The following is a 24,786-nucleotide window of genomic DNA, read 5'->3' as shown; positions in this document are numbered from 1 at the left end:
CCGGGCCTAACTCCACCACTACACACAGATTGGCTTCAAACTGTAAAGAAGCTGAGTGCCCAGCCCTTCGTGCCCTGAAAATTAAAAAGGCTGAGGGCTGGCAGTCATGACTTGTCCATATAGAGCTCATTGATTGCAATAAGCAATTAAACATCTCCTGTTTACCTGGGTTGGGCTGCAGGCCCCTGCTGTGGGGCCAGGCCACGCTCCTTGGCTGTTGCAAATCCTGGAAATAGACAGCTCATGGTGACAAGCCCTGAGGTGTTGATGCTTGCCTCTGTGCACAGAAAGACCTTCAGCCCCATCCCCTTCCATGGGCTGGCTGCCCCCCAGCTCAGGCTGCCCAGGGCCTCTCTATGGCCTCGGGCACCTCCAGGGATGGGGCACCCTCAGCTCTGGGCAGCAGTGCCAGGGCCTCACTGCCTCTGGATAACAAGAAAGAGAAAGGGGACTTTGGTTCTTTGAAAGTCATGGCACAACCCCGAAAAGCATGTCAGGAAATGATTCTGTCTGTCAGTGAGGACAGACTTTTTTCAGGCTCAGCAATGTTGAAACACTGCGCAGTGCTGGTGCGGGCCAGGCTGCAGGTGGGCAGAGCCCCCCAGGACTTGGGGACCACTGAGAGCTGCCCAGTGCAGCCAGGGAGCTGCCACCCACCCCAGGCCAGGCTGCCCAGACAGAGACGGAGAGCTGAAGCCCCAAAGGCGGCAGGACTTCAGCCTTAGCAGAGCTCAGGCAGTTGGAGTACCTGGGAGGCTCTGCCATAGCCATGGAGAGGACTTGGGGAAGAGCAGCACCACCATGTGTGTTGTAAAACACCTCGCACAGCTCTGCACTGACTGCTCCTGGGTAAATATCACACTGTATGTGTGCAGCACACAGTAATGAGCCCCGAACAGACCCTCTGTTTCTGGAAGATTAAAATCAAACTGCTATCTTTGGACAGCTGTAGTTTTTGCTGCGTAAACAAGAGTGAGCTGACTGATAGGCAGCAAGACTAGATTTAATTTAATACAGTTCCCAGTCCTGATCCTTCCTCCACCTTGCTTTCAGAGGTGAAACCTTTCCTAGGGACTGCCCATGAGATACCCCAGGTATGGACCTGGGAGGATCGTGCCTTGAAGCTGTGGTGTGGGCTGCAGTGCCCACTTGTGATTCCCAAGCGAACAGTGACACCTCCTGTTAGCTCAGAACGCAGCTCAAAGCCCAGCCCGGCAATGCTAGAGAACAGTTACCAGCTAGAAGCACACTGTTTCCTTCACCACGTAAATCTCATTGCTTGCCTCCAGAAAAATGAAGCCTTGTAGCTGCAGATGGAGATTTGCAGGGTCTAGGTTGTCCTTGCGCATGGGGAGAGCCAGCCTGTGCCAGGGACACTTGCAGGGAAGCCCCAGGAGGTGGGCACGAGGAAAAGTGCTGAATGCAAACTGCTCTAAAAAGAGCAGTTCTTGAACTCTAATTAAGTATAGACAGGTAAAACTTTAATTGCATTAAAGCTTTTATTTAGATGTAAAATCTCTTTAAATACTATTTTGTGTCTGGCGAGCAGCCACCGTACACTCGGAGTCAGCCTGATAAATACATTTCTGCTGAGCTTTGTGCTGGCTGCAGCAGTCCCCACTCAGCACTGAGGGGTCCCTAGCTGTAGCTGGGGAGCTGGTCCCCTTGCTCCGGCTTTGCTGGGGACTCCTTTTCCCCTCCCCTTTCTGTAAGAATTGGGTAATTCTCTTGCACACCTTCCTGACTCCTAATTTGTTCATTCAGGTGTTCAAGATGTCATTGAAGGTGCAGACGAGCAACATAACGAACAAGAATGACCCCAAGTCCATCAACTCCAGAGTCTTCATCGGCAATCTCAACACAGCTGTGGTCAAGAAGTCAGATGTGGAGACCATATTCTCCAAGTACGGCCGCGTGGTGGGCTGCTCCGTTCACAAGGGCTACGCCTTCGTACAGTACTCCAACGAGAGGCACGCGCGTGCCGCCGTGCTGGGTGAGAATGGGCGCGTGCTTGCTGGCCAGACACTGGGTAAGTCTTTTCTGCAGGTGTTCTAGGTGCCTGGGTGCAACAGGGGCCAGCTGCCCCCTAAAGGATACAGGGGAGGGCTGAGCCATGGTCAGGCTGCAGCATCAATCTGTAAGTCAGGGTCAGGCCTAGTGATGGTCAGACACAGCCCACTGATGACCCAGCAGGCCCGCAGAGCTGAGACAGGCCTGGGGGCATGTTGGTCCATGGGGCAGGAACAGCATGGTCTGTATCCAGGCACAGGCATGGCTGTGACAGAGCTGGAGACCAGCATCGAAGCTGTCCTACAGCACAACTCATGTTCCTGGGCCCTTGTGGGTGGGGATCACCAGTGAGGCTGGGCATGGCCATCCAGATGTGTTAGTGCCCTCAGGGCTACATGACCTGTATGGCTTCCCTCAGCGCTACCAAAGGATGTGATCTCCCATTATTTTCACCGTGCAGAAGTCAGGTGTCTCACCTAGACGTCCTCTGTGATGAGCAGAGACAAGTAGCTCTGTGCTTGAGCCTGAGACACCTGGTTGAGGTTGGGACGGAGGTACCAAGGTACCAACCTTAGCCTTGCCTTTCAAGAGAGGCAATAATCTAACTTGGACTGTCTCAGACTAGCTTTAGCCAGCTGATGTTAAATGAGATAACTCTCACCCCACCAGATATGTGAAAGTCTCTTGTCTGCACTGCTGTGTGGTAAGAAATAACAAACAAAACCACCCCAGCTGCTCCCAGCTGCATCCTTGTTTTGCAGATTGCTCTGAAGTGTCACACGCTGAGAAGCCTTTGTCACCAGCTCTAAGCTGAGAATTGGAACTGAAGACAGTATTTTTAATGAAAAATTGTTATTTCCAAGTTTGCTGCAGGCAGCGGTCATTGGACACACAAGGGAGCGATTTGCAACCCATTTCCACTCTGCTGCTGGCACAGCAGTCAGAAATAGGAAGTTGTGTGCTAGGTCATTTCTTTAAGCTACTGTGCTGTTTCCATCCATGGTTTACTCAAATACAGAAACTTTTCTTCTCTTGCTGTCAGCACAAAGCAGAGCTGAGGTGCAGTGTGGCAGGGTTGCTGCAGCCCAGATGTTGCCCATATGTTTACAGCATTGGTAGAAATGACGAGCAAGGTTCTGGGGAGCAGAGGAACTCATGCTAGCACTGCTGTCAGATGTGCAGCTAAGTGAAGGCAACACAGCCACTTTGTTGAAGAGAGGGATGCCTATAAAAAGGTACCATGATTGGAACTGTTTACTGTCCTATTGGTGCTGGTCCCAGAGGTCTGCCATGCCAGCAAGACAAAATGACCATGGTACAGCTGTGAGAATTGCACACACACTGGAGGAGATGCATATCCAGCTCCCTTTCATTTGCCTTCTCTTGATGATTAAGTCTCACAACAGAAGAGTTCAGCATACTTTCCTGTAATACTCATGGCCCAGTATAAATGTGAATTTGCTTTCGATAGAACCCAGCTGAGAGGAAAAGGTAAAGATGCTGTACAATGTGATTAGAAAATGTCTTTGCACAGAAGAAAGTAGAAAGCCCCTACAAAAACGTGGCCATGTGGGCTGTGCTAACGTGGAGGGAAAGAAAGGGATAGGACAGGTAAGGGCATGGTAATTATGTTGCTGGTGAGGCTGTCCCTGCCTCTGTGCATGGGCTGAGCTTGGAGGGGCATGCTATCATCTTCAAAGCAAAACCTGCAGGTACAACCAAGACTGCCAGGCTTCAAAAGCACGGTTCTGAATGTGAGCCTCAGACTATAATGTCCAGTCCTCCAGGCACCTTGAGCGTGGTGGCTGGAGCCAGTTTCCCTTTCCAGCTCCATCCAGTAACTTCAGCTGGTTGAACATGCAAGCACCTGATCCTGTGGAAGAGCAGCAAACCATTGATCCTTCAGGCCTACAGCTGCATTCTGTGTGGCAGGAGCTCCTGGGGAATTACCACCCATACACTGAGGACAGCACCTGGTGAAGGGGCAAAGCACCCCCCACCTGCTGGGAGGCAGCAGCTTACAGTAGTGCAGGGCATCCTGTCGCCAGTGCCAGCAGGAGTCACACAGCAGGACAGTGTCCCCATTCAAATCCAGAGCCACTCCTGCACACCAGACCCTAGCTTGAACAAGGTAGCAGCTCATCTTTCTAGCTGGCATCTCCCACATAAGATCAATTCTCTGTCTGGATGGCCTAATAGCATTTATTTCATTGTTTTTATTCTTCTTCCTTTATCAGCAGACATGCAAACCGTCAGACTTGCATTTTAACTGACTGATGCAAGATAGTGAATGCATCATTAAATTGAGGTGTTGGGAAGCCATGTCTGCAGCCCATCCCTCGCTGGGTCATGGACTGCTCTGCCAGGCAAGTCCTGGCTACCACTGTGCTTTCTGCAGAGGATCCCAGAAAACCCAGTCATTGCAGGAGGCCGTCACCAATTCAGTGCAGGAGCTCTGCATTTCAGACTGGATCCACACCAGCAACCTGGCCCTGCCATCTTCGCTAGGCAAAACACAAGCTCCTCATTTAGTGCTGGTTATGGTCAGAGGAGATGTATCCCATGGTCTGAGCAAACTGATTCAGCGATGAGAGTAGGGAGCCAGAATGGAAATGGGATACAAAATCTGTCCAGGCTGGTGTGCATGCTGAGCTCTTGTCTCTCCATGTTCATTGTCAAGGGAGTCCTGGGGGTTCTGAATGCTCATCACCACTACAGGTCAAAAGTGCAAATTTCCTACTCTGACTGCTCGCCCCAGTGAAGGCTCCGTGGTGCTATTTCTAGCAGTGCATACCAGCAAATTGAGCTAATTGTTGTCATTATCCACATTATCCACCATTCGGCTTTTGTTGCGTCTCCCTGGAAGGGTGTCAATCAGCACGGTACTGCCAGTAGCTCTCCATTTTGCAGGAAAAGTGACTGGCAGTTTGCAAGATGTACCCTGATAGCAGAAAGGGTTCACAGCGGGAGAACTGGAGCTGAGCATGGATTTGCTTCTGGATGCATTGTGTTGCTCCAGCAGAGAAAGAAAACCACATGCATAACATCCATGTTGGCAGTAGTCATCCACAGACCTGTCCTGTTCACATCTTTGCTCAGGCTCAGCATTCTTCTATATTCCCCTTAGCTGCTGAGTATGGAAGGGTTGAGAGTGAAAGGCAGCAAAGAAAAGAGGCACTTTGATTGGAACGTGCCCCCTGCCAGTACAGCAGCATGTTGCATGGCCACCATGGGTGGTGGTCCCTTTGCTTGCAAGGAACACATTTCTAGGGCATGCATGTGATACTGAGCACAGGTCTTGCACCTGGCAGATGAAGGGAGGTACAGCCATTAAGCAAATAACTGCAATTCATTTCCAGCTCCAGAAGCAAGATGGTAACGCACACCCCTATGGTTGCTGGTGACCTTTCCTATCCCAGAAAGAAGAAACTCTCAAGGCATCAGGCTTTTGTGACAGGGCAAGATGAGAGGATTTCAGACGAAAAGAGGGGAGATTTAGATTGCATATAATGAAGAAGTTTTTTAGAATGATGGTGGTGAGGCAGGGGCACGGGTTGCCCAGAGATGTGGATGGCCTGACGCTGGAGACATTCAAGGTCAGGCTGGATGGGACTCTGAGTATCTGATCAAGCTGTAGATATTGTTGTTCATTGCATGGGAGTTGGACCAGATCTTTAAATGTCCCTTCCAACTCAAAAGATTCTATGATTTGCAGTGTCCAGAGGCATTTAGACAGAGGCTGACCTGTGGTCAGTCTTAGTGCTGGCCTGCCGGGCTCTTTGCAGTCTCCATGAAATTGGCTCTATCACTTTATTCCCACGTCAAAAACACATTTGGCAGTGAGACCGAGGAGAGAAATTTCCTCCACAGATTACAGCAGCTCATCCTCACTGCCCCTCATCAAAGATGTGCCTGAGAGATCAGCTGGGAGCATGCCCCTACATCTCATGCACCTTTTAATGCATCCCAACCCAAAGCAACTTGTGGCTTGTGCTTAACACTCATTTTTATTCTAGAAGGAGCAAGGAATAAATTGGAACTACCAGCAGTTTTCTGTATTCTGTGCCTTATTGTAACAGCACTGAGTTCCCCTTGGGAAGCCTGCCCTGAATTTGTGTACATGGGTTTGAGCGTATCCAGGGGCACCGACTTTGAAAATAAGTGTTTTGTATCTGTGTAGAGCAAGAGGAAAACATTTGCCTTCTTGTGAAAGTCCAGCAGGGACCAGCTGAAGGAAGGCAGGGGCGCAGCAGAGTGCAGCGGGGCTCTGCCTCACCCCACAGTTGGTACAACTCTCATGGGCACACAAGGTAATGTTATGGCTTTGTTCATTGCAGATATCAACATGGCCGGGGAACCTAAACCCAACAGACCCAAAGGGCTGAAGAGAGCAGCCTCCACATTATACAGGTAGGTCGCCACGTGCCTCTTGGCCCCAAGTTCTCTGGGCTGACATTTCCCTCTGGCTGGGCTGATTTTCCTGAAGCTGCTCCCTGATGCCTACCCCAGGCATCAGGGCCATTCCCATATTGTCAGGCTTTCTCCTCCCAAGGCCTTTTCTGAGCCTGGCCCTTGCAACAGCACTCAGGGCTGGGCTGAAGGGACAAATCAATGGCAGACCCAGGGCTGGCCAAGGCCTTGCTGTTGTGAGACTCCACCTGGGTGTAGCCTGACCCACAAACGGTATAGGAAATCATCAGATCTATAATGGGAGGTGACCAAGGAGGTGTCAGGGGAAGTCCCAAGGAGATGGTCAGGGGAAGTCCCAAGGGAGGCAGTGCTTCAGAGCAGTGAAGAAGACGCAGAGCAAGGGGACACAAGGGATGAGTTGGACGTGGGATAGGTCTATGGAAGATGTAGGGTGTTACAGATGTCAGAGTGAGCCTTCAGTGCCATTCTTGCCAACTTTAGAGACTTCATCATGATTCTCATGATAACTGATGGTTTTCATTGAAGCCCCACAGTCTGGAGTTGTGGGAGTGTAGGAGAAACTCATGTTCCTGCTCCTGAAGTTGCAGAAGGGAAAACTGAAAAGGTATTTTTAGAGCACCCTGGAGGTTTAAAAACCCAAAAACAAATAACAAGATCCTTAAATGCGTTTTATTTATAAGTTTGTGTGATTGTATTTACATGGAGACTAGGGCGCTGAGTCAGTATTTAGACAGCGTGATGTTGGGAAGGCAAGAATAAAATCAGTGTCAGTGTTATAGGTGGATGTTGCAACAAAAGAAAATAATGAGAGAACTGTGTGTTTTTCTGTAAGAAGAAAAGAAGTGAAAGGGATGAAGAGAAATGAAAAAAACTATGAACCAGACTCAATCCAACAGCACAGTGCTAGTAAATGGTAAACCTTAGCAGCGCAGCATGCTGCTGACGTAGGTAAACCCACCAGAGCTTCAGAAACCCACCCACCACCACCCCCAAGGCATCTGCTGAGACCTTCCCCGAGCCTCTCAGCTCACTTCTTTGCAGTATTCACAAGGCAAATTCTCCCTCCCTTCCCCAGCCAGCATGTTCTTCCCTGCTTTTCCCCCCATTTTGGTTCATAGGACTGGCCAGGCCCTACTGTCCCTGCCAAAGCAGTGCAGCCAGGCTGGTGCGGCCTTGAATTGCAGCTGAAAGGGATACATCGCCCTGCTGCACCCAGGCCCAGCAGCCCCAAGGAGCTTGTGGTAGGCGCTCAGGGTGGCTGGGGCCACACTGGGCAGATGGTGGCTGTCCCACCAAGCTTGTGTTGGCTCAGTTGTCCTCTGTCTCCCTCAGCTAAAACCAGGAAAGTAGTGCTGGGAAAGGGAGCGGTATCGCCTGCATAGACCTGCTGCTCCACATGGAGTATCACAAGTCCATGAGGCCAGATGGGATCCACCTGAGGGTGCTGAAGGAGCTGGCAGAGGTGAATGCCAAGCTGCTTTCCACCATCTATCAGCAGTCCTGGTCAGCTGGAGAGGTCCCAGATGACTGGAGACTTGCTAATGTGATGTCCAGCTGTAAGAAGGGTTGTAAGGAGAATCCGGGGAACTACAGGGCCGTCAGCCTGACCTCAGTGCCACAGAAGGTTATGGAATAGATCATCTTGAGTGAGATCACGCATGTGCAGATCAGCTGGGGGATCAGGCCCAGGCAGCCTGGGTTCACAAATGGCAGGTCCTGCTTGACCAAACTCTTCTCCTTCTGTGATTGGGTGACCCACTTGGTGGTTGAGGGAAAAGCTGTGCATGTAATCTGCCCAGACTTCAGCAAAGCCTTTGTCACTGCCTCCCAATGTCCCCTGGAGGAGCTGGCAGTCTGTAGCTTAGACAGTTACACTCTGCTGAGTAAAATACTGCCTGGATTGCTGGGCCCAGGGAGTGGTGGTGAATGGAGTTAAATCCAGCTGGCGACCTGTCAGTAGTGGTGTTCCCCAGGGGTCAGTGCTGGGGCCTGTCTTGTTCAATATCTTTATTGGTTATTTGGACGTGGGAATTGAGCGTACCCTCAGTAAGTTTGCAGATGACACCAAGTTGGGGGGAAGTGTCAATCAGCCTGGAGGTAGGAAGGCCCTACAGCGGGATCTGGACAGGCTTATCGATGAGCTGAGACCAGTGGGATGAAGTTCAATGAGACCAAGTGCTGGGTCCTGCACTGTGGTCACAACAACCCCAGGCAACACTACAGGCTTGGGGCAGAGTGGCTGGAAGGCTGAGCAAAGGAAAAGGATCTGGAGGTGTTAGCTGACAGCCAGCTGAACGTGAGCCAGCAGTGTACCCAGGTGGCCGAGAAGGCCAAAAGCATCCTGGTTTGTGTCAGAAATAGTGCAACCAGCAGGACTAGGCTGCACTCAACACTGGTGAGGCTGCACCTCAAGTGCTGTGTTCAGTGTTAGGCCCCTCACTAGAAGAAAGACATTGAGGCCCTGGAGCATGTCCAGAGAAGGGCAACGGAGCTATGAGGCATCTGGAGCACAAGTATTATGGGGTGCAGCAGAGGGAACTGGGATGGTTCAGTCTGGAGAAGAAGAGGCCCAGGGGAGACCTCTCACCCTCTATAACTCTCAGAAAGGAGGTTGTGGAGAGGTGGGGGTCGGCCTCTGCTCCCAGGTAACAGCGACAGGACCAGAGGAAATGGCTTCAAGTTGCACCAGGGGAGCGAACTGGTTGCAAGTTGCTCTGGGAGACTTAGTGTAGATTTTACCCAGCTCGGCCCTTAGCCAGAATTTGGCCTACTGTTTTGCAGGGAGAAAATGCACATCTGTGTGTCATCCCCTCTGTTGTGGGGAAATGGAGATGGCACAAGTCCTCCTATGTAGTTGTATGCATACAACTTGTATGGTACCATAATGCAAATCAGTCAGTTCCGTACGTTATGTGATAGAGCACTTTTTTGTCAGCATTTACTCTTCATCTGTGCCTTGACCACTAATCCTCAGTTGAAATGATCGGTGTTTCAGCCTTCCAGGCTGCCATGTAGCTGAAGAGAGAGATATTTGCTTCCTCCCACAGATGTGGATGTGCTAAAATATGGGTCAGAGAATGTCTGAGCTTCAGCAGTATTTCGTCCCAGATTGGTGATGGATTTAAATTTTGCCATCTGGACTAGCAGTACTTACGCTGTCTTGCAGAAAGCCAGGAACCCAGGTTTGCAGTGAGCCATGGTTACAGCATTTCTTAACCATCATAAATTTTTCTGAATGTTAGGCTTCAAAAATCACAGCACTATAATTTATAGAAATGCTATGTTAAACACACAAGATTGTTTTTTCAGTGGTTGGGTTTTATTTTGCCTAGCTCCAAGTCTGCATGAGACAGGCAAGTACTAGAGAAGGCAAGACAAAAGATATCTCATTTTGGACATAAAGGAACCAGAAATCTTGACAGCCCTATTTGATCCATCAGCCCCAGGGTGTGTTTGGGTTTTTAATGGAAATCTCTTGGGAGGTATCCTCCCATGTACCTCCAAAAGGTAGAACATAACCCCAGGTTCACACCATCATCAGTTTTTGGAGGTGGCTCTACAAAAGCCAGTCTTCCAGCTGGTGTAAACTTCACTGCCATCACTGCTCTACGCAGGTCCGTCCAGATCTTCATGTCCAGAGAGGATTTCCTGGGATATTTTGGGCTACGCTGGGGTTGGTGCCCCTCCCATGCTGGGATCTGGCTGCTCATTGCCATGAGCTGTGAGGAGTAGATGGCTCTGTCCTTCCCAGTGATGTTGGTGCTAGAAGGACAGGCAGCTTTCGGACAACCTAAGTCCTGTAGGAGCAGCCAAGTGCCACGCAGCATGGTGGGCACAGACATTTCCACCGTGGTGGGTGACATTTCTGCAGCCTGTGGATACAGCTGGATAATGTCCTTCCAGCCCAGCTGGCGTCCTCATCCCTTACTGTACCCATTGCAGCCCAAAAGCTGCTATCACGCCACCTCCAACCAGCAGAGCGGTGACACCCCTGTGTGCCTTGGTGCCAGATTTGCAAGCACAGGGCTGAGAAACAGCCCCAGGGCAGAGCAGAGGTGGACAACAGCACCCATCTGGTCCGGCACTGGTGAGGACTTGTGCAGCCCTTCTGCAGCCCCAGCATCTCAGAAACGCCAGGCTCACTTCCAGCATTTCTTCTCCAGCTTCCAGCTACTCCAGCTAGTCACAGGAGGAAGGAACCTCACACCAGATGTGCAGGGCTTTAAAAGCTCTCTATTTAATCATGGCCAGATTTTCCAAGTAGCTTTCCTGTAGATATTATATCTACTGCTGCACTAATTAAGGTTCTTAATAGAAGGATGCGAGCTGAGCGCAACATGTTGCCTGCGACGATTGGGCCAGGTGATTAAAAGCACAGCCACTCAGCTTCATGTTTTCTATTCGGGTACGTGCTCAGAAATGACACCTCAAATGTAATGTAAATGCAGCACCTAAAAACAGTTGCCTTTCAATTAGAACTGTGTGGGTTCTGCACCTTTGTGAGTCACTACTAAACGTTATTTAATTGCTAAAGAAAAACAATGCAGGAGGAATGCATCAGGACTCATGCTGCTTGACATGGCCTCACAGGCTTTCGTTGCTTTTCTCTCTGATTGTCCCTCCCTGCCTTCGTTTTAAAGGGCACAATGTCACCAACTGATTGAAAAATGGCAAAAATTATTCATGTACATAAAGGAAGCCCTGTCGGGTCACTGAATAATGATTCATCCACCGCAGGAAGGTTTATCCTACGTGCAGGGAAATTATCGGCCGCACACATTCCAGATAAATCACTGAAGCTAAGACACTTTTTACTGGTGTTTTTCTATTCTCATGTTGGAAGAGTTGCCCTTTGCTCTATGCCTGACTTCCAAGGCTGTTGGTAAGAGCGTCCAACACTGCCTCCCTCCTCCCACAGCCTCCTGCAGCACCTGCCATGACCTGGATGGCATGTTACAGCAGGGTACAGACTTCAGAAGAATCCCTTATTTGAGCCCTCTGCCTTCCTGCAGGGCTGTGTCGTGATTTCCAGGTGATGAAAGAAGCTGAGGTCAGAGTGTTTGCCATCCCTCGCCGCACCGAGTCAGAGGCGGACTCCTCTCACACACATTCAGCCCTCCACTCTGTCAGAGCTTTCATGGGGTCTGGTTGTCTGGACTCCCTTTGTACTCACTGGATTAAAAAAAAAACTTCAGTGCAGTTCACTTGACATTATTTCGGATATCTGCCTTTGGCCGTGATGAGCCATGGCCTGGAACTGCCTCTTGCTTGGATGTGTTGGGACGTGTTTACATCCGCACTGGCTGAAGCTAAATAAGATACATCCCACTGTTTTGGGGGGGAAGCCAGGACCAACTCTCCAAGATAATTAAGCATCTACTTCCTTTTGGAAATTAATTAAAGAGTATCAGGGCAGGATGATTCCCCTCATCCTGGCTTTCCACTCTCAAAAATTAGTAGGTGGCCCTGGACCCCACATCCCGCACATCGGGCGTGCTGCAAGTGAACCCTGCTCTGAGCCCATGGGTGTGCTGGTGGGGAGCAAAGGTCTGGAGGAAAAAACAGCTTGGATCCAGCACCTCACGCATGATAAGAATGAGAAGAAAGCAGTGAGGGTGTTTCTGAGTCGTGCCAAATGTCCCCTAGGCTCTGTGTTGCTCATCAGGAAACGGTCTCAAGCTGCCTCCTGATCTCTGAGCCCTGGTGAGCTTCCCAACAAGAGATGGTCCTGATCCCTCCCCCCAGAGTCCCTGAGCTGCATGGAGTGCTCCGCAGTGTCCCCTACTGCCTGTGGATCCAGAGAACATTGGTGGCCTTGCTGGAGCTAGCCAGGAGCATTTCACCTGAGCCTGTCAGGTTTGACAAATATCACAGAACTGTAGCAATTTCATTCAAGTTGCAGCTAAAGAAAGAAAAGGAAAGGAAGCGTGGGAGTCTGACAACGTAGAAGCATCCTCGTTCAATTTTCCTTTCAAATGACATCCTATTTTGATTTTATTCTGTGTTTATTGGATTCAGACAGGATTGGATTCAAACATGCCTAGTGATCAAAATAGATTGCAGAGCCGAGGGCAGCTGTTGTTCTTGGAGATTTTTTATATTTTCAGGCTTCATCCCAGAGCCGAATGGAAATAAAGTTATTGGCCTTGAAACTCCCCAAGAAAAAAATCCATCTCCTCCTTCCATACGAACAGGCTCGTTATATTCCAGCAAGAGCTGATGCAGTAGGAATTACCTTTCCCTTTCAGCTGTGAAAAGCACCCCAGGGAATAAATAGAGATCACGCAGTGTTTCGGATGGAAGGCCAGCAGATGTGGTGTCTTCAAGCCAGGTCAGAAGGGAAGGGTGCCACGGCTGAAAATATGTTGCTGAAACCAAAATTCAGCAACAGCACAGATGTCCTGGGTTAAGGTGGAACCATGCTGCCTAGCAGCCATCCTGGCCAGCCACCCATCCTTCGTGTCACTCCTTCCCTAGGATGCAGGATGCTGGATTTGCTCCTGGGCTACAAACTTGAGTGCTCACCCTTCCCTCTTCCCAGCATTATCTCCTTCTTCCCATTGGTGCTTTATGGTTTCACTACACACCTTTTGCTTTCAGGGGCTGCAGTCACCATCTCTTTCTTCACAGCAGCACAGCTTCCCATGCAACCAGCGGTAATTCAGGCAGCAGTGCACAGGATATGGGGGGGAGGGAGCTTTAAACAATACCAAAGATGTTAAATGAATAAATATCGCCTTCTTCCTGACTCTTTCCCTACCAGTTGTATATAATATGAACAAGAATCACAGCAGGGTGGTAGCAGGGCGGGTGGGGTTGTGTCCTCCTGGTGTGGGCACAGTCCAGCCGTACAAAGTGCAGGAGGAGGGGATGTCAGCAGTGCCCTGGGAGCAGTTAAACCAGCGCAGTGCAGCCAGCCCCTCAGCCATGCTTGGAGCTCCTCTGCCAGGTGGGCTGGTGCTGGAGGGCTGTCCCTGCTCCAGGACTTGGTCTTCGTTGGAACTTGGGCATCCTCACAGTGTGTGTGAGAACAGTTGTCCCCCGCGCTACTCTGTAGGTGTTGACCCTTCTGCACTTCTTGCTTCTTCCTGAGGCAGCCCCAGCTTCATCCAGCATCACCCCCCGGTGCTCTGCACTGACCCCATGGCCATCAGGACGGCGATGGTGGGGTAGGTGGTGGCTGCAGGAATATCTCGTCAGCGGTAATTAACCTGTGTCATCCTGCTTCTTCTGCAGCGGCTATGACTTCGACTACGACTATTACAGAGACGACTTCTACGACAGGTGAGCCGGGGAGGCCGCAGCCGAAGGAGCTTTTCTGTGAGTTGTGAGGGGGTGCGCATGGGTCCTGGCAGGAGCACCCGACGGTCTGACCTGCCAGGACCTGGGCCATGGTGCTTCAGCTCCTGCTTCCCCCGTGTCCCTGCAGGCTTTTTGAGTACCGGGGCCGGGTGTCTCCAGTGCCCAGGGTGGTTCCAGTGAAGCGGCCACGTGTCACCATCCCCCTCGTCCGGCGTGTGAAGGCAACGCTCCCCGTCAAGCTCTTTGCTAGATCGGCTGCCATTGCCAACAGCTCGGCCAAGCTGAAGTGTGAGTGTGTGCGTGCAGCGCGGGGCCCGCTCCGGCCATCTACCACACGGCCCACAGCCTCCAGCCAGGCACTCTAGGGTGCTCCCAGGACAAAACCTGGAAAACCCCAAAGCATCTGCAACCAGCAGCACTGTGAGGGCTTTTCAGAAGCCCACGAGATGCAGATGCGGCAGGGGACGGTGTGAGCACAAGGGCTTATCCTTCGATCCCCACCAGTGCCACAGTGTGAATGATGGTGCATCCAAGTGCCGGGTCCTGCCCCATGCAGGATGTTGTATGGTGTGGAATATCCCTTTGGCCAGTTTAAGTCAGCTGTCCTGTTTCTATCCCCTCCCAGCTCCTCATGCTCCCCCTCACTGGTAGGACAGTAGGAGAAACTGAGAAAACTGGAATGTCCTTGGCTCTGAACAGCACTGCTCAGCAACAACTAGAAACATTCAGGTGTTATCAACATTGTTTTCTCCTAAAACCAAAACACAGCATCATACCAGACACCATGGAGAAAAACAACTCTGTCTCAACTGAAACTAAATCTCCTCACTACAAGAAAGACACTGGGGTCATGGAGTGTGTCTGGAGAGGGGCAGCGGAGCTGTGAGGGTTCTGGAGCACAAGTGTGATGGGGAGCTGCTGAGGGTATGGGATTGTTCAGTGTGGAGAAGAGGAGGCTCAGGGAAGACCTTATAGTTCCCTGCAGCTCCCTGAAAGGAGGTTGTGGCGAGATGGGGGTTGGGCTCTGCTCCCAGGTAACAGCAATAGGATGAGAGGTTGTGGCCTTCACTTGCACCAGGGGAGGTTCAGGTTAGATATTAGGAAAAAATTCTCAGAAAGAGTGCTAACGCATCGCCACAGGTTGCCAAGGGAGGTGGTGGAGTCACTGTCCCTGGAGGTGTTCAAGAAAAGGGCAGATGTGGCACCGAGGGATATGGTTTGGTGGGCACGGTGGGGATGGGCTGGGGTTGGACTAGAAGACCTTAGAGGTCTTTTCCAGCCTTCATGATTCTATGATTCTATGAGAGGCCCCAGTGTAGGAGAGTTCATGGCTGCTCTCAGCAAAGGCTGTGCTCCCATTTCAGACAAGCCCATGCTGGCTGACACCTCTCTGTCCTTTCCTTCCAAGTGAAGTGCAGCGAGCTGCAAACAATCAAAACTGAGCTGACACAGATCAAATCCAACATCGATGCTCTGCTGGGCCGGCTGGAGCAGATTGCTGAGGAACAGAAACAGTCCACAGGTCAGTTGTGTGCAAGGGGCCTGGGGTGCGGCTCGAGGATGGGCAAAGACAGTGTCAGAGCTGCTCTGCAAAGCATTCGTGGCTTGTAACACGTCCTGGGCACTGATGTTGAAGTATCTCCCCCAGGTTCCAGGTGGGGAGGTCCCTCAAACACAGAACAAGAGGTTTCTGTAGCCCCCAGGCAGGTAGGGTGCTTTGCTAACAAACGTGAAGGCTGAAATCCCTGCCCTGAGGAGTTTAAAAATCTGCTTAACAGTAAATTCTCAGCTCCAAGCCCTCAGCGGTCCCTCGGTCCTCTGCTTCACTGAGCAGGGTGCTGCTTTGCAAAGGTACTACACTCTTCTCTCAAAATGAAAATTCAGAGCTGAAGCACGGACTGTGTTTCAGTGGAAACACTTGATTTGTTCCTCTCAGTGTTGAGTAGCAGGAGAAAACAACACAGAAAAATACCAGATGGTGTTGAAGCATCAGTGCAAAAAAAAAGTGGTCAAGATTCTGAAAACTTCTGTGCTGCCAGTTATTAGGGGCTGCCAAAATCACATGCCCAACCCCCCGAATTATGGAATTGGAGGGTTTTTCTTCTTCTGCAGCACAGTTTGATTTTGTTCCATTTGCCTTATTGTTTGGGTTACTTCCGCCTCCCACACTCACTCAGAGCGATGCAGAAGGATGGCCAGCTCTGCTGCTTTCTAGCAGCTCCTTTAAAATTAGCAAAACTTCCCATTGCGGAGCAAACCCAAAATCCGTTATTTACACAGCAACTCAGCCCTGGGGCCTTGCGGATCAGTCTGATCAGGCTGCAGCCATCGCCCCCCCCCCCCAGCCCCTGATCCTGATGCCTTGGCTCTTGCTCTCACAGAGGTACGGAAGAAGGTGGATGGCAGCAAAAGCGAAGTCTCTCAGGAAGACACAGCGTCAGAGGCAGAGGTCAACACAGAGGAGCCGCTGAATGGGGATGAGGGAGAGGAGGAGGGCCTTGCACGGGATGAGTGTGAAGACGAACTGGTAAGGGAGGCTGGCTCGTGTGTCCCTCCAGCCAGGGGAATTCAGCAAGGGACCACAGTTTTACCAGAACTTGTGAAACCCCCCAGGGAGATAGTTTTCTCCTCCCAGAAGGAAATTGTTGTATTTAATCCCATGACTGTTCACAGCTTGTTCTTCCTAACTGTTCTATGGCCTGCAAAAACTGCAACCTAGTAAACGCTGCAGAAACACTGCTGGATTCTGAAATTCAGACTACTTTTTTTTACCTTTGATTTCAAAACAATTAATGGTTTAATTAAGTTGCTTTGCTCCAAAGGAAGTGGATCTCAGATGAATGGAAACCTGTGTTACAGACAGACCATGTTGTGTTCACTGCACTTTCCTAGCAGCATGCATTTGCAATGCCCTTTTGTCCAATGGACACCGAATGGCAGAAATGTGGTTATAAAGTCTCAGCAGGCCGCTGTACGTGAAGCTCAGCATCCATAGCAAGGGTAGCATTTTCTTCTGAGCGTGGCTAGCCTGATTTCATGCACATCAGCTTTAGTCCTGCCCTGAATAAGGACTGCTGAGCCTAGGGAGCAGATTTGGTGGGCCATTCCCAGGCCCACAGCACTGGTGGCACTAGAAGTGAGGATGGAGCTCACCGTCCCTTTCTTCTGCCTCACCCCATCATCACTGGGCTGACCACGTAGTTTTTCATTCTACCTGTGGCCAAAAATCTTAGAACACTGGCCAGCTGTTAGCACTCTTCCACTCTACCCCACTGGAGCTGTGATGGATGAGGGATCTGAATGGGGTCTTTCAACTGTTTCAGTTTCGGGGGCCTCATAGCTGAAATCCATGACCCCTGCTAAATCTGAAAAAAGATGATTAAGGGGAGACATCATAAGAGACTGCTGTAAGGAAGAAAGGCAAAAGCTGGCCTCCTTCTCTATGTCAGGATAAGGAAGGCCAGGTTTACATCAGGGGAAACAGGTGGTAGAAATTAGGGGAAAACTCACTGATGGTAGTGATGATAAAGCAGCATGCAGATTGTCAACAGAAAATAAGAACTTAAAAAATAGGAATCTGCCTTTTGTGGGATAGGAACACAGAATGGATAGATATCTGCCAGAAGTGATTTAAGAATCATACAACGACAGGCTGGCTTGGGTTGAAAGGGACCTTAAAGATCATCCAGCTCCACGCCCGGGCTGTGGGCAGGGACACCTCGCACCAGATGAGGCTGCCCATCCATCCAGCCTGGCCCTGACAGCTTCCAGGGATGGAGTATCCGCGGCTTCTCTGGGCAGCCTGTGCCAGCACCTCACCATCCTCATCATGAACATTTATCTCCCTTTGACCTAATCTGAATCTCCTCTCTTCCAGTTTAAAACCATTACCTCTTGTCCTATCACTACGTCACTTTGTAAAAAGTCCCTCTCTGTCTCCTTCAAGAAGAGTTTATCAGGGATGGGTGCACAAGATCACTATTTCAGGCCCCTGACACTTCTGTTCTTCTCTGCTTTTAAAGTGACATTGAGTTCAGAAATATTTTACTGCCAGCTTCAGACGGGCTCAGGTGCACTCAGCATGAAGCAGGTTAATGTGTGGAACTTGTCTGCAGGGGTGTTTTCTTAAACACTGCAATGCAAATCACAGAAGCCATCTTTTAAATTTTGCTCCTGACCTTACAGCACTGAGCAGTTTTGAAGTCTTTCCATTTCCTGGGGAGTGACTCCTTCGTCCCGTGTCTCTGGCTTGCAGCCATCAGCTTGCAGGCTGCCACTGGGCTCAGGGGTCTGGGAGGCCACAAGACAGACCTAACCAGTTAACCAGGAGAAAGAACAACCCTTGAGTACCTTGGCCTTTTCCATCAGCTTTGTCACCGGGTCCCTGGGTCCCTTGCTTCACTGACGGCGAGCTTAATTTTTCCTTAGCTTTCCTTTTACTGCTGGTGTACCTACAGAAGCTCTTCCTGTTGCCCCTCGTATCCCTCACTAGTTCCAACCTCTGCAGGCTTTTGGCTTTCCTAACGCTGTCAGCTCACGCTGGAGTGACGGCTCTGTATTCCTCCTGAGTGGCCCAGCCCTGCTTTCACCTTCTGGGTTCTGTTTTTCATGTAGCTGGAAGCTTGGTTTGGCCTTTGCTGTGCATTCTCGCTGGCCTCCTGTCACGCCTGCCCAACTGCGCAGCAGGACGGGCTGTTCTTGTGCTTTGAGGCGGGTGGTCTTGAAGGCGACCTAGCTCCTCTGGGCTCTGTGGGCAAACAGGAAGGTCTCCTGTGAGATTCTGCCCAACAGACCCCAACTCTGCTCTCCTAAGTCCAATTCTGTTCTTTGTCTTAGTCACTTCTCTCAGGGAATTCAGCTTCACAGTCTTAGGGCCACTGCAGCCCAGACTTCTCTCCACCTTCACACTGTTGTCCAGATCTGCCTTGTTCATGGGTTGCACGTCCAGAAGAGCATCTAGCTGACCCCTTGTCAGCCAGCAGCGTCAGGAAAGCTTTCTTGATGTTCTCCTGAAATCTCCTGGGTTGCTGGCACCCAGCCCTGTTGGCTTTCCAGAAGATGGCAGGTTGGTTGAGTCCATGAGGAGTACAAGTGCCTGCAGCCAGGAGGTTTCCTCCAGCCGTCCCCAGCAGGTTTTGTATCACGTGGGCTGCACCAGATGCCCACCATAAGTTGTTCTGTCTCTTGATCCTCAGACACATGCTCTCAAGTGACTCATTGCCTGTCCCAAGGCAAATCTCCATGTATTTGAGACATTCTTTTGCCCAGAGCACATGCCACCTGACTGGGTTTTCCTGAAGAGCCTGTTTCCAGGGCACTACACCTGCTTTGTAATTGCAGCTGTGCAGACAAAGAAGGAACCTTTGTTCTGCTGCCAGAACTCACAAGCCTCCAGGCTTCCCATCTTGGGAATCTCCATCCATAGCTCTTTTGGGCACAGTCTCCAGCCGTTCCCCGTTCATGCATTGCAGCCTTCGGGGTTTTGCCCCCACAGGAGCTCTGCAAACACCCACTTGAGTTCCCTGACAGCACAGGCCTGTTTCCCTCCTGCAGTGCCCTGCTGCTAACCACTTGCTGCTAACTTGGGACTGGGCTCTCTTGCCTTCCTTCTGAATCACCTGTTATCAGCTGCAGACATCTCCTGGCTCCATTTCCATCTGTTCATTTTCTGTGCAGGAAATAAAAGACTCCTGCTGAGCACCTAATTCATTTAATGATGCCATATTGCAGAATGGCTCCGGGAGGGCAACTTTCACATGCCTTGTTTTCAAATCCTCTCTCGTATGGGGAGCAGTTCAGCACAGTGCACTGCCATTGCGGCCTTTGGAGCAGCAAATATCCTGAGTATTAACTTGGAGGATGAGCTGTGCTGCAGACTGGTCCAATGTCTCCATTCACCAGCAGTCCCTGTGCTGTTCCCAGTTTGCTGTTGCAGATCAGCTTCCCTTGAGCATCCTTGTGCAGTTCCTGGAACTGCAAGGTCTGTGCTTATGGGTGTGGCCATTCCCAGGTCCTGAATAAACTTCTCACTGTGCTAGAACAAGGCAAGAGCTGTAAAAATACACATGGTGAAGCCTGCTTTATACAAATGCTGTGGCTACTTAATTCTCAGGTAACCTGGCCATGTGAAAGTCGGGGGTCTGTCCAGGTGCTCACTTAGCGATCAGTGCTCACCACTCACAGCTTACACCCCAGGTTTAAAACCCTCCCCAGGGGCACGCACCTTGCCCACTGGAGGTCTGGCTGTGGAGCAGCGCAGATTGGACGCCTGATTTCACACCACTATGGGAAAGTGGGCTTGATTTCATCCCAGTCCCTCTGAGGTTCAGCAGAAGCCAGACCTCAAAACCAAAGTGGGGAATCACGCATCCCAGGGTGACTGCCCACCATGGAACCAGCTGGTCTCTGCCTGTGACACAGCACGGTGCCTCGGGCAAGGCAGGGTGGGCACGTGGTGATCTCCTGTTTCTGCTTCCCTTTTCCCTCCAGGAGAACAGCCATTACACAGACGTGGAGGATGCCAGACTACAGTAACCAGGTACAGCTCGCACTGCTTTTTAGAGGCTGATTCAGCGGGGTCACTGATCAGCCCCTCGTTCCCTTTCCTAAATCACACTCTACATCTATGAGGTTCCAGGAAAATGATGCACCCTTTTATCCCCACTGTCCCTTGTCTCTCCCTGCAGCCCGTTTAGAACAGCAGTGAGTGATGGTGTGAGGAAAGCACGAGGCTAAACCCTGTCCTGGCACGTTGAGCAAGACAAGCTAAATTGAAGTGCTGCTGTCATCTCTACCTGGCATTCGAAAGGAGAAACATGGCCCAACATCTTCCACCCATCTGTAAAGCAAAGACAAAGAAAACTCATCCCAGCAGATCCCCACGACCCCGTGCAATGGATTCAGAGCTCTGCAGCCGGCACAGGCAGCAGCCAAACCCTGCGCGATCCATAATCCCCCCTGGCTGGGTATGGACCCAGTGAGTCAGAGATGGTACGGGGCTGTTGGCAGGAGAGGAAGGAGAACTGAGCCCAACTCAATAAAAACTTTTTTTTCCCGTGCTAGGTGAGAACCAGAGCATTTGGTAACTGGGGGAAAAGTACTGTCTCAGTTTGGACAATTTGTGTTCTCACACTCAAAGTCACGTTGAGGAAGAGGTTGCGGGGTGAGCTCTCCTCCCAGAGCGGTCACCTCCTGCTGTGGCTCTGGTCCCATGCGCTGCCGCAGGTACGTGGCTGCTTCCAGGTGCACAGGAGCCGGTGGCTGTGCGTGTGCTGTGCTCTTTGCAGCTGCTCGAAGAGAGGAGAAGGCAAGGGGAGGCTGCCTGCAGGAAAGCAAGTGATCCCAAGCAGGAGAAACAAGGCCTGCGTCATCTTCAGCCATACGGCCTCTTTGTTTTCTACTGAGAAACCACTCCGTTAAGTCTGAGCAAGCCCCTGCAGAGAGGGGGTGCAAGCACGCGTCAAGCAGATGGATGTGATCCTTCTGGAGCAGCAGCGCCCTGGAAGGGCTGTGACCCCTCTCCAGCCACAGCAGTCAGCCCCTGCCCTGCTGCTCACGTCTGCTCCTGAGCCAGCTCCCCTGGGTGACTGGGGCTCCAGGAGAGCGGTGCGCCAATCCCTGACCACCGCGCTGTGCTCCATCACCCGACAGCTCTGCGGAGCAGCGACGCTCCTGAGCGCGGTGAGGCCGGTGACAGTGACCCCCAGCACAACGCGTGGGCATGCGAGCACCTCTTTCTCCTGCTTTTGACCCCTGCCACGTCCTGCGAGCAGGAGGCTGCAGCAGCCCTTTCTCACCGCAACACCCAAGAAGTCTCTCAGCCTTTCTCATCGTGTTCCTTCCTCTTCCATGGGCTTGTGCAGTTTTTCTGGGTTCAGAGGTGGACGGGACTGAGACTCACGCAGCACTTTATTCGGATCAGTTGTGTCCTCCCCGTCTCCCTTCTGTCTCCCACTCCCCCTCCAAAACACACACGCACACACAATCAGTGCTTTGAATCCAGAATGCTGTCCACACCTTCTCCTCAGTCCAACAGTCTGTGTGCACCCCCCGGACTGCACATGGTGCTCGGAAAGGGGACTCCTGCTTTCTGCTCCAGCGCTCAAAGCCAGACCTCTTCTACAGCATCTCTCTCTGAAGGGTGGAGGGGAGAACAGGTCGTGGGGGCACCGCTTCCCTGCCCGGAGGACCATCCTGGAGCAAGCATGGCTCTTGAAGCACAACGTTTTATTTGCATTTCTTAGTTTCGAATAAGTCACGAGGGAATGAAGGGATAACCGTGCTTTCCCCTACCTTTTTCCGGTTCCTGTACAATTTATCCATTGTGTTGTACTGAGCCGTTGTAGAGCTGTTTTCTAGGCTTTGAGAGATGAGCTGCGGTTTTTGCTATGAACTGGCTGTGATGCTGCTGTTTGGGAGGAAGGTGACCTTGTACATATGACCCTGTATAATAAAAGAAAGAAATCTAAAGAAATCTAATTTGCTTCTGTTGTCTGCTCTGTCCTAACACACACACACTTTGCTGCTGTATTTCACACGAACAAGTCTTCCTTCCCTCCCTGAGCTTCAGCTCTGCCAGCAGGATTGGGTTTTGCTTTTCTCAGGGTGTAAGGGCTGAGCTTTGGCAGCGCTCCCCTCTCCATGCCCACCCCAAGCCCCGTGCCCAGTGCTGCTCCAGTCTGGTGCAGCAGTTGGTTTTAGGCCGTTAGAACGTGGCCAAGGTCTCTTGGCACACAGCTGTTCTGATTTTGGTAAATTTTTGCAGAGGATGAGGGACTTTGGGAACTCTTATGCAGGCCCCTGCATGGCATTTATCTTTGCTTTTAGCTGAAGATGCATCCTTGCAAAGTGAGTTCTGGGTTTGTCGTGCTAATTGAGTTCTGTGTGGGACTGTGCAGCAAATCTTCTCCTGAAGAGGAAAAGACAGAGTAGTGGGGTGGGAAAAGGGAACACTCCGTTCACCCTTCAGGCCATAAGGCAGCTGAGAAGCACTGCTGGCTTTGCTGGGAAGGATCGCTACCAAGAGAGGAGCCTCACTCTTCCTGTGCACTGCTCCTGTCCCCAGCCCTCCCATCACGCCCCATTTTTCCATGCACACACTCCCACAAATGTGGGGTGGGGGCTGCATGCTTGGGTCACAGCTCAGCTCCTGAACCACAGCACGGCCTCGGAAACGCACTCTGCTGTCACACAGGAACAGACTGCAGGGAAGAGCAGAACCCCATTACTGGCATTGCTGTGGGGCACTCGTGGTCCTGCCACAGCTGTCAGATCCCGTTTGCTCTGGAATGGCTGTGACGCTGTCCCACCCTGTGCACACCCAGCCACACGGGAACAGCTTTCCCATGACGTCCTCATCACGATGTCCCCATGGGGTCGGTCCCTGTCACTTGATGCTGCCCTGCTGGGATGTGCCAGGACAAGGGCTGGGCATTTCCTCTGGGGGAACATTTAATTCACCATCTGCACTCTCTGAAGAGAAGCCACCACTGTAGAGTGACAACTCAAATGAGTGTACATCCAGTTCCCATCTTGTGAACTGGAAGTCATTGAAGCTTTTCCCCACCACCCACAAAGGCAAGATTGCACTACTGAGATCTGTGGCCATCACTTGTCATCATGGTGACAACAACATTGTCCTTGCTGGAGACAAACCCAGAGGTTTTCATCCCCTACTGTAATGCCAGCACCTCTGGAAATGTGAAACACTGAGGTTTAAGCTTTGGGCTTATATGTGCTGCTCTGGATGGGAAAAGACAATGGGTTTTTGGTGCTCTGCTCTTTCAGAGCAGTAGATGTTAGAGCAACAGAGCAGGGTTACTCTTGATCATAGAATAATCAAGGTTGGAAAGACCACTAAGACCATCTAGTCCAACCACAACCCATCACCACCGCTAACCGCGTCTCAGTGCCACATCCAATCTCTTTGTGAGCACCTCCAGAGACAGTGACTCCACCAGCCCGCTCTGCAACCTGCACCAACACAACGCCAATGAGCTTCTGGACATGGAAAGACAATGAGATGCCCATAACCTTGCGTTTGGTTTCAGTCAGGAGATACAACAAAAGCCCCCGCTGACTTTAATAAATCCTATCACGCGGTTAAAGTCCGTTCATTGCTTTGGAAATATTTAGGCTCCTGCAGCTGTAATAGTAACCATGCCAGACACTGCCTCTATGTCACATCCCTCCTGCAACACCTTCCCGTTATCTGCAGGATAATTCCGTATTTTTCCTCGCTCTTAGGAAAGTTGTGGAAACAATGGGAGATGTGGTCAAGTACCTCCAATGGCTACCGTGTGTACCAGCCATCATCCTCCAGGAAAGCACCGCCCAACCATGGATCAGATGCTGAGGAGCAAAGCAGAACCTTGATTAGAAACCTGGAAACATTCAGGGAACTGTAAACATGAGGTGTGTGATAAGAAAGTACCTGCTGGTCGTCAGGGTCTGCCTGGAAGAGCCCAGGGACCAACATAGCAACGCAATGGCTCCTTCGAAGCCTCTTCTCGGCTTTGTTCCACATGTCACAGTGCTCCTTCCCTCGTACTGTCCCTCCAACAGATCGCACCCTTTGAGGTAATCCCAATGTTTTTAGGGGCTCCTGGTTCCTCCTCGGCCAATACAGCCCAATTCACCCTTCTCACAGCGGATTCGCACCGCTCACAGCCAGGGACACCCCCACATGGCTCTAGGTTGGCCATGGCAGCAGGACAGGGGCACTGGCAGCAGCCCTGCAGTGCAGAGCATCCCACTCTGAGCCCGGTCCAAGGCAGGCAGCTGCCGCTGTGAGCACCAGGACTGAGTCCTGGGAGACTTCAGGACCTCGAGAGCGCATTCACAGGCTGGGAGCACAAGCAATTGGGAGCTTGTTTGCACATCAGCATCTGATGTGATATTTTAAAAACTGCATTAAGAGCGGATGTGAAGAGATGAGATCAGGCAGGAGGCGGGGAGCAGGAGGAGTAAGGATAAAACTAGAATAATCATAAATTGACCATAAGGGACTGTCTTTGTGCCTAGAAGTTCTTCTAAGCCAACTCA

General features: G+C 51.2%; 1 protein-coding gene across 3 annotated transcripts in view; it reads left to right on the top strand.

Annotated features, from left to right (window-relative positions):
• Positions 1-22,221, top strand: part of RALY (RALY heterogeneous nuclear ribonucleoprotein) — a 116,693-nt gene extending 94,472 nt beyond the window's left edge. For all 3 annotated transcript variants that reach the window (XM_021416727.1, XM_021416728.1, XM_021416726.1), the window contains 8 exons: positions 1,765-2,029; positions 6,348-6,420; positions 13,678-13,725; positions 13,871-14,031; positions 15,152-15,265; positions 16,125-16,270; positions 20,233-20,281; positions 20,430-22,221. In XM_021416727.1, coding sequence (XP_021272402.1) covers positions 1,774-2,029; positions 6,348-6,420; positions 13,678-13,725; positions 13,871-14,031; positions 15,152-15,265; positions 16,125-16,270; positions 20,233-20,277 — 843 coding nt within the window. In that variant the 5' untranslated portion in view covers positions 1,765-1,773 and the 3' untranslated portion in view covers positions 20,278-20,281; positions 20,430-22,221. The remainder of the gene's footprint in view (positions 1-1,764; positions 2,030-6,347; positions 6,421-13,677; positions 13,726-13,870; positions 14,032-15,151; positions 15,266-16,124; positions 16,271-20,232; positions 20,282-20,429) is intronic.

The sequence above is a fragment of the Numida meleagris genome, chromosome 19, assembly GCF_002078875.1.
Source record: "Numida meleagris isolate 19003 breed g44 Domestic line chromosome 19, NumMel1.0, whole genome shotgun sequence".
NCBI lineage: Eukaryota > Metazoa > Chordata > Aves > Galliformes > Numididae > Numida > Numida meleagris.
This window is presented reverse-complemented; position numbering and strand designations above follow the sequence as displayed.